At 33.4% G+C, this 9,548-nt stretch overlaps 1 protein-coding gene across 3 annotated transcripts; it reads left to right on the top strand.

The window, feature by feature from the left end:
- The first annotated feature begins 556 nt into the window (after nucleotides 1-556).
- Nucleotides 557-8,394, top strand: LOC105787773 (probable LRR receptor-like serine/threonine-protein kinase At5g10290). 3 transcript variants are annotated; one of them, XM_012614331.2, is made up of 13 exons: nucleotides 581-706; nucleotides 1,729-1,800; nucleotides 1,889-2,031; nucleotides 2,723-2,855; nucleotides 2,998-3,069; nucleotides 3,722-3,865; nucleotides 3,973-4,044; nucleotides 4,169-4,234; nucleotides 4,398-4,468; nucleotides 5,243-5,386; nucleotides 5,889-6,230; nucleotides 6,617-7,011; nucleotides 7,803-8,394. In XM_012614331.2, exons 2-13 carry the CDS (start codon nucleotides 1,778-1,780, stop codon nucleotides 8,115-8,117), a joined length of 1,920 nt encoding a protein of 639 aa, XP_012469785.1. In that variant the 5' UTR covers nucleotides 581-706; nucleotides 1,729-1,777; the 3' UTR covers nucleotides 8,118-8,394. The 3 variants fall into 3 exon arrangements, with proteins under 3 accessions (XP_012469787.1, XP_012469785.1, XP_052480990.1); XM_012614333.2 differs by lacking the exon at nucleotides 1,729-1,800 and having other exon boundaries at nucleotides 557-706; XM_052625030.1 differs by lacking the exon at nucleotides 581-706 and having other exon boundaries at nucleotides 801-1,800.
- The last annotated feature ends 1,154 nt before the right edge of the window (nucleotides 8,395-9,548 follow it).

The raw sequence follows: 9,548 nt of genomic DNA, 5'->3' as shown, positions 1-9,548 counted from the left end.
TGATCAACCATATGGATCCGATCGTTGAATTGTCGTTTGAAGTTCGCTAACCAAACTTTCGAAAGAAAAAAATATTAATAGCCCAACAACTTAAACAAAAATTATCTAATAATTTAGTGACTTAAATAATTTTTTTTAAAATTTAATGACTATTTTATAAATTTTTAATATTTATTTAATGATTTGGGTATAGTTTAGCTTAAAAAGTTATCATAATTATTTTCATCAATCGTTTAAGAAAAATACATGCATCCGCCCAAATTTTAATGCATCCGCCCAAATTTTAAAAACAACGGAAAACAAGTTAATAAATGAAGAGGAAGACAGAAGCTTCTCATTAGATTTGTACTTGTGTTTAAAGATTGATGGTAGAATACGATATTATACATTTAATTTACTTTTTATCTCATTTTATAATATTATTATAATATCTAATTTTATTAAACTTACTTTTTATCTCACATTATACTATTATCATAATATCTAATTTCATTATCGCCATTATTTTTACACTAACCACTCTAGGTCAACAAATATAATGTGTTCCTTCACTAAACAAAGCTCTTTCAGTTTTTATAATATACGGATTAAAGGAGAATCAATACGTAATTCCATCAAGTCTTCCAACCCATCTTATAAAAAAAGAAGAAGAAAAACACCCATCCTTCTTTTTTTTTCTTCTCTCCAAGTGATTCCTTTCTCAAAGGTAAGCTGCTTTCTTCCTAAAACCAAGTCGTAAGTTTTTGTTTTAATGTATTTGTTGAGATTCTATGGTTTGGGTTTTGTTCAGTTAACTCTCTTATTGCTTTACTCTCTGGGGTTTGGTTAAATTCATTGTTTTTGGTTTAGGGTTTTGAAAGTTTTAACTTTTCTTTCTTTATCAAAGGAAAATCTTTGGAGAAAATAGATTTGACTTTTTCTTTTCATGTTACTCCTTCTACTTACTGGGTTGAGACTTGTTTCAGTCCTATGAACTGAGTTCACATTTTTCTTTTTAATTCCAAAGCATTAATTTGCCTGGTACTGAATGTTAAAAACTGCACTTACTTTTCTGCAACCTGAAAAGGGTCGTTTTGGGAGCTTTTTGGGATTTTGTTTGACATTCTTTGTCTATATATAAAAAAGTAAGATTTGATAGGGCAATTGTTATTTTTTATTGCCTTGTTACGTTTATTAATTCGTGTAATTCATATTATAACTGAAGTCACACTTTTATTTGCTCTGTTTACTTTCCTTTTTTGTGTGCTTCCTCATTTATGCCAAAATAGACACACACACACGCACGCACATGAATAGAAAAGAATGATTTTGCTAAGATGAAGTTTTCTGTGACACTAAGTACCGGGATATCTATATTTATTATATAAATATATATTATAAAGTTTACATTTACCAACCTAAGACTTACTGGAAATGATGATTGTGAAGTTTTATGGAAATTGTCACTGATATGAAAGTTGTAAACTAAAATGAATTGAATTCCTTGCCGTGTCCTCCTACCCCTAAGTTTTATTGAAGTACTAGTACCGCTGGAAAATTCCTGATGTGGGTCAAGAACCGAAGAGGCAGTGCTTGAGAGTTGCTAGTTTTTATCATTGATTGATTGATTGTCCTAACTGAAACTTGTGCACACGGGAACTCTTTTTTTTTTTTTTAAACTTTTTCTCTTTAGCAATTATGTTGTTCTGTGACAGTCTTGATCTTACTGTCAATCTCGCTTGGATTCAGATGTGAGGGTGTTTTTCTTTTATGTGATGGACATGTGCCTGCCTTGGTAATGGCTACTACAAAAAAAGAAGGGTTGGAGAAACATAGCTGCCTAGATTCACTAGTTCTCATTCGTAATATGCCTTTATATTTACAATTTGATGCCTAGAGTTTTTTGCAGAGATGGAAGTAACTTGTACACTCGTAAGAGATTTTGTATTTCATTGCATTGGTCATTGGGGTCGACTTTGCTGAAGATGGAATTATTTCTTGGTGTTCTTCTATCAGCTTGCTTGCTCTCATTTGTATCTGCTGATTCACAAGGTTATTCTTGTTCGACTTTTATTCTCCTAACATGTATAAGTGCACCCGTGGGGCAATTTTTCTCAGGATTCCACTTTACTGGTAAATTTGACAATAGATATCATTCAGAATAGGCATGTGTGGGCTTGTCCTTTATTTTTTTAACTTGAATTCTACTTAAGTTCAAGATCCTCATGGTAATGGTCTCTGAAGTTTCTGGCCTTACATGTGCTGAAGTGCTTAGATGTAAAGGGATGATGTTACTCAGCCAATAAGCTTAAATGGAACTAGAATAAGATGCCTGGAGCTTTTCTTCATGCTCATGAGATTTACCTTCCTGCATCAATCTGGTGAATTACTGAGGCCTCTAGAGTTGGTTGCCTTTGTTGTTGTTGTTGTTGTTGTCATCATCATCATCAAACTGTATGGCTCTTCATTTCCTTTACTTAAATATTCTGAGTTGAGTTTTTGAGAAACTTGGGATGATTTGTGCCTGATTTTCTAAATAATAGCGAGATAAGATATCGTACTCTGTAGAGAGGCATGTAGAGTTGCATGCACGAGTGCATATACATGTCGTACGGTGAGATGATGTTCATCATTTCCTTTTCTCCCCTTTGTTGGTTTTAGATACTGATTCTTTAGACTTTGGCTGGCCAGAGGGGTTATTTGTTTGCTTAATTGTATTATGAATATCTATTATCTGTTCCAGGAGAGGCTTTAGTTGCATTAAAGAATTCACTCCATGCTTCAGCCGATCAGTTGAGAGATTGGAGTCCAAATCTGGTTAGCCCATGCACTTGGTCAAATGTTAGGTGTGATCCTAATAATAATGTCATTTCCGTGTAAGTAGTTGGCTTACTTTATTTCTTTTTAACCTTGACTATGATGCATAGTTGCAAACGTATGCGTACGTGATTTCATTGTTCATGAAATATTCTGAAACATAAATTTATATTTATCCCTATTTTGTGAATTTGCTTTCAGGACTTTGTCATCCATGAACTTTTCTGGCACATTGTCCCCTAAAATAGGGGTTCTGAGCAATCTTACATCACTGTACGTATAGAATGTATATTTGAGCAATCAATATATTTTGTATTGTTTCTTGATGTGTTGACTTTTGCTGAGACCATTTGGCCTGACGTCCAAATAATGATCTTATCTATAGTGATGAGAAATCTTCAAGCTGCCTACGTAGATAGGATTCGGATCATAAACCTTCAAGATGTCTACGCAGATTGAAACTATGATTAGTGTATTGGAATTGGAAAAAATCTCAGAGATTTCTGCTGAACTCCACATTAAAATCCCTTTTTCTGCTAAGGCTGCAAAAGCACTCAGCTGAAGTTAACTTTAAAGCCCTTTTATATCATATTCTTGGGGTTGGCCAAACAAATCTCCTTGCTATCAAACAGTGCATGAACCTTTCCTGTTTACAATTATCATTATCTCTTGTTTCATACTGTATTGAGTTATGTCATTAGGTATTACCAGGCTCGACGTTCTTACATAGGGCTGAAAAATCTCTTCCCTCATGAAATAAGCATAGACTGAAAATTCAAGTTTCTTCTATTTCCAGTTTCATGTTTGGTTTGCTGGTAGTGTGAACAACTTTATTGAACTGGTTATTTCTGTGTATGGTTGTTCTAGCTGTGGGATGGATCTTTTGTGATTATATATTTATATACTTTTTGTGTTCTGCGTGCAGTACATTGAAAGGAAATGGTATAACTGGTGAGATACCAAAAGAGTTTGGAAACTTGTCAAGCTTGACTAGCTTGGATTTGGAAAGTAATCGTTTAACTGGAGAAATACCTTCTTCCCTCGGTAATCTTAAAAATCTGCAGTTCTTGTAAGTACTATCCTGTATATTATATTGAGAGTTTTATTTGTTTTTATGTATTGTGCATTATCCTGTAACTCATTCATGGGATGACATTCCTTCTTTCATTCAAGCAGGACGCTTAGTAAGAACAACCTTAGTGGAACTGTTCCTCAGTCGATTTCAGGTCTTCCAAAGTTGATCAATCTGTAAGTTTGAATGAGTCAGTCCATGCTTTCCTAGTTTGTAAAGTTTGAACATAAATGCATGATGAATTATTTCTTTTTATACTTTTTTTAATTTACTGATGAAATGGTTGAATTGTTTTTGCAGTTTTCTTGATTCGAATGATCTTAGTGGTGAAGTTCCAGATCTTTTGTTTAACATTCCAATTTATAAGTATGATTATTTTTTATTAGTTTGTTTAGTTTCCTATTTGTATTGAAATAACACTTTTTATATGATTAAATTATTTTTGGTATCTGTGTTTTTACTACATCCTTTACACACCAGACACATATTCATCAGCTGGGAACTTAATCGCTCAACTTTGTTTATTCAGTTTTGCAGGAAACAGGTTAAATTGTGGTGAAAATTTTCCTCACCCATGTGTGTCAAATGGAAATGATTCAGGTGATTTCAGTAACTATTTTGACTAAATAACATTTTTTTTAAGAAGTTCAAAGCAGCGTTGCCAAGGAATGTGCCTAGGTCTTGTGCCTTCAGGGCGGACAACAAAAGCACCTTAAATCCTTTCGGATGAGGTGCATTTGATCAAAGCACATGCTAGGTGTGCTTAGGTGCGCATTTTTCCTAGGTGCAAAAAAAGCCCTTTTGGTTGAGGTTCTTATTTATTTATTTTATTTTAACCATTTTGCACTGGTTGTACCTTTTCTAGTAGGAAAGGTGATAATATCAAACTCTATGCATCTTAAATATTTGGGTACCCAACAACATGCATTTTGATGGCCAAAAAATTAAAAAACAACATACCTGGTACCACAAAGAAAGCATACGTATTGACCAAGAAAAAAGAAAAAGGAATATTTTGCATGTTTTGTAGATAGAATGACTATTCTTTAGAGTATATTATCATAATCATATATCCTAAGCGTATTAGATATTATATAGTCATATACATATACATATACATATACATATACATATACATATACATATACATATACATATACATATACATATACATATACATATACATATACATATTGTGCCTTCATTTAGGCAAGCGGTTATTTTTGCGCTTTGTTCCTCAGGGAATGTAGACGTTCTATGCCTAGTGTGTGTTTTGCGCCCTTGACAACACTGGTTCAAATGTTTCAAAGATACTCCTGTTAAATATGCACCATAATTTGACCAGCTATCTCTGCGATTTCTCTTTGCTTGCAGGAACTACGAAGAAGTCAAAGGTTGGTATTATTGTTGGAGTTGTTGGGGGAATTTTAGTAGTTCTTCTTTTTGGTGGCTTGCTGTTTTTCCTGTACAAACGTAGACAGAAAGGCTACAAGGGCGATGTCTTTGTGGACGTTGAAGGTTACTACTACCTTTTAATTACGATCATTTGTGAATGAAAAGCAATGACTAATTATTTCCTGTCTAGTTTAAAATTTTTCACATGTTTATTTAGTTTCTTGGTCTTTCTCCTTGCTAGGCAACCAAATAGTTTCTCTATCTATAAGGTGATTTGTCCACAGATCAAGGTTTCCTTAATCTGCTATTATGGTTTCAGGCCAGTAAAATTATATCACAAGGGGTTGATTTCTAACTGAACAATGATACTCTTAGCTATCTACTTGGCGGAATTTTGTGTTTCCTTTTGAAAATTTCTTTCCATTAATAATAATATACTGGTTGGCTTTCACAAATCTTAATCTGAATAAGGTTTGCTATTTTTGAGGACGTTACACTTTGTTGACAGATATTACATTGCTAATAATACTGTGCTTATGGGTCGAATTTCATTGTAATTAAAGGATAAATTGAGCATAATATGTTCATATATTTGTTTTGAAACTATTTAAATTTGCATGGTCAGGTGAAGTTGACCAAAGAATTGCTTTTGGTCAATTAACAAGGTTTGCATGGAGGGAATTACAGTTGGCTACAGATAGCTTCAGTGAAAAGAATGTCCTTGGACAGGGAGGTTTTGGAAAGGTGTATAAAGGTGTGCTTCTCGATAACACAAAAGTTGCAGTTAAGAGGTTAATTGATTTTGAAAGTCCTGGAGGAGATGCAGCTTTTCAACGTGAAGTCGAGATGATAAGTGTAGCCGTTCACAGGAATCTCTTACGGCTCATTGGCTTTTGCACAACACCAACTGAACGCCTTTTGGTCTATCCCTACATGCCGAATTTAAGTGTGGCGTATCGTCTTCGAGGTACTACTTTGAGAATTTTGTTCAGCATGGATTTTTGTTACATATTTTAAATCTTTATCCCGAGTTTCAAAAGAAACATACCATATATTTACTGCACGTGGTGGTTGCAAAAATGAGCTCATCTATGTTGAGCATATTTGGATTCAACTCAAAATGTTTTCTTGCTGCATCAGCTGCTTTAGTGGCAGGAAGCTATTAGGTGGTGTTGGAACTTTAGTACGAATCAATGATGGAATATGTCAATCTGCTTAACATGTCTAAATGTCATTCTTGGAAATTTCTACAATCTATTGGACTACTTGTATTGATTTTATTATTATTTTTAAAGTATTCTGTTTTCCTGGGACCTTCATATAATGTTTGACTAACATCTGGAACTGCTGCAGAAGTCAAACCTGGTGAACTTGTTTTAGATTGGCCTCAAAGAAAAAGAATAGCCCTAGGTGCAGCACGTGGGCTGGAGTACCTTCATGAACATTGCAATCCTAAGATCATTCATCGAGATGTGAAGGCTGCAAATGTATTATTGGATGAAGATTTTGAAGCAGTTGTCGGTGACTTTGGCCTTGCGAAGTTGGTGGATGTGAGGCGGACAGATGTGACAACTCAAGTTCGCGGGACAATGGGACACATAGCACCCGAGTACTTGTCCACTGGGAAGTCATCAGAAAGAACGGATGTCTTTGGTTATGGGATTATGCTTCTAGAGCTTGTGACAGGTCAACGTGCAATTGATTTCTCACGCTTGGAAGATCAGGATGATGTTCTGCTTCTTGATTATGTAAGATAGCTCCCATCTCATACTATGTTGGCTTTTGCATGTATGTCTTTTGCCTTTCCTCCTAGTTCTTTGGCTGCTTGTCTTGTGCAAGGGTGTGCATTCGACAATGCAGTTACTCAACCAAGCCAATGCAAAAAAAGAAAAAAGAAAAATCAATTGACTTACAAACTTCTCAAGGCCAAAGTCACCCAAAAACCATACATATAGGCACTTGAGAGCTCTCTCTTAGAGGGTCTTTCAACTCTCTAAAAGAACACGTACATATAAGGCACCCAAAAAACCATTTTTCCAAGGGAAAAATTAAATTACCAAGTATTTTAAACAGCATAATTACAAACATAACTAAAATTTGAATAACATATTCCAGCATATGTTTATTTGTTGTCGATGTTAAACCTATATAAGTTTTGCGTCATTTTACCTATATTGGTGCTGAATGTTGGGTTCTCTTAATTTCCTCCAGTGAGCATGTTTGTATTGTTTATCTGGAGCTGTAGATGCCTTATTTTTCCATATGATCATCTTTACTCGAAACTCTTATGAGAATGGAACTTTAATTTTATCTTTTACTTCTGTTAATGGTCATATGTGCTTGATGCAATGTTGGAGAAGGGCATGTATTGCCTGTCACATCGATCTTTGAACAATGAAGGAAATATCTTTACCCAAAATGTTTTACCGTTGAAAATCCTGCATTTGATCTGTGACGATGGAATGATAATATTCAAGTTTCAAACCATTTTGGCCTTTTGCTTACTTTCTGGGGTACTCCTTGTTTGTTGTTTGTGAAGGTCAAGAAGCTGGAAAGGGAGAAAAACCTGGATGCTATCGTAGATCATAATCTTAATAAAAATTACAACATGGAGGACGTAGAGGCAATGATCCAAGTTGCATTGCTTTGCACCCAAGCCTCACCAGAGGACCGTCCGGCAATGTCGGAGGTGGTGAGGATGCTGGAAGGAGAGGGGCTAGCTGAGAGGTGGGAAGAATGGCAGCACGTTGAAGTTACACGTAGGCAAGAGTATGAAAGACTGCAAAGGAGATTTTACCGGGGGGAAGACTCACTACACAACCAGGTCGCTATCGAGTTATCCGGTGGAAGATGAGGTAAAGAATCCCCCGCTTGTTAGAAAAGCATGTAACATCTTAGTTTCTTTTAGTTAGGTTAGCTGATTGTGCAATTGATGTAGGGACAGTGGAAAGAAAATGCGTCGTATGGTTTTATATACGATTGCATTTGTTTGTCATAGCTCTCCCTTTTTTACATGTTTTATACAGGGGATGTATGTGTTTATTGCATTGAACAACGCAAACCCGAAAATGAAAAGCATGATCTTGTATATTTCCACATGAATATTTGAAGATTTTCTGGAATTCTAACAATCCTGTTGAAAGACCTTTTTTTTGTTAATATGAAGGTGAAAGGACTGTTTAATGATATTAGTAGACTTGTCAATCTTGACCCGAATTTGAAAACTCGAGTCCATTAATTCGAATTCAAGCTCGATACATTTTGATTTGACCATAAAATAACATTACAAAATTGCTCAACTCAAATCTCGAAATATGATTAAACTCAAATGGCTTCAACTCTGTTAAATTGGTTACAAATTTGGCCATTAACGTTCACATATTTTGTTAAAATGATTCTAATTATATTATTGAGTCTTTTTTTGGTTATTAATTTTTGATTTTTTTAAACTATTTTTTAACAGATTTAATGAATAAATTTAATGTTTCAATTTCTTTTTAAAAATTTCATTTTTATTTAATTTTTAAATAATTATGTTTTTTAAATTAAAAGTTATTTTTAAAATTAATGTATTGTTTATTTATTTTACTATTTTCTACATGTAATTATTTTATTGGGTTACTTAAGTATGTAATTATTTTATTGGGTTACTTAAGTAATGAATTACATCTAAATATGTAAACATTAGTGACCAAATTTGTCATTAAATCTTGAGAATAAAAAATATCAGTTAAATTATATTTCAAGAGCTAGATGTGAGTGATTAAAAAAGTTCTCTTGAATTCTATTTCAAGATGGAGTCTCCTTGGTTTGAATTATATTTAATTAATAAATGATAATTTTATATAAATTAATTATTAATTTAAAGATAGTTTTTATTATTTTAGATTATAAGATTAATTTTTGAGCTTAACTCAATTCAGATAGATTCTGATTATATAAGTTCTTTTTAAGACAATGTCTAAAACTATTCATAACCTCTTCCCAACTCATAAATAGGAGGATAATGTGCTTCAGCACACTCGAACTCATGTTGGAACATTTTCAAATATTTATAGTGTTCCAATAACTATAAATGAATGAGTGTAATTAATCAAAAGTTAAATTATTTGATTTTTGAAAAGAATTATAACTATTTAAATAATATTATTTGAATAGTTATAATATTAAATGAATAATTATGGGTTTATTTTAAAGACATTATTATTGAGACAGACACTTATTGAAAGATGTCTCTATGAAGAGACATGAAAATTCCTATAAATAAGAATGAGATTTTATTTGG

Source organism: Gossypium raimondii, chromosome 2, assembly GCF_025698545.1.
Source record: "Gossypium raimondii isolate GPD5lz chromosome 2, ASM2569854v1, whole genome shotgun sequence".
Classification (NCBI taxonomy): Eukaryota; Viridiplantae; Streptophyta; class Magnoliopsida; order Malvales; family Malvaceae; genus Gossypium; species Gossypium raimondii.
Note: the sequence above shows the minus strand (reverse complement) of the source record. Positions and strands in the feature narration are given on the sequence as shown.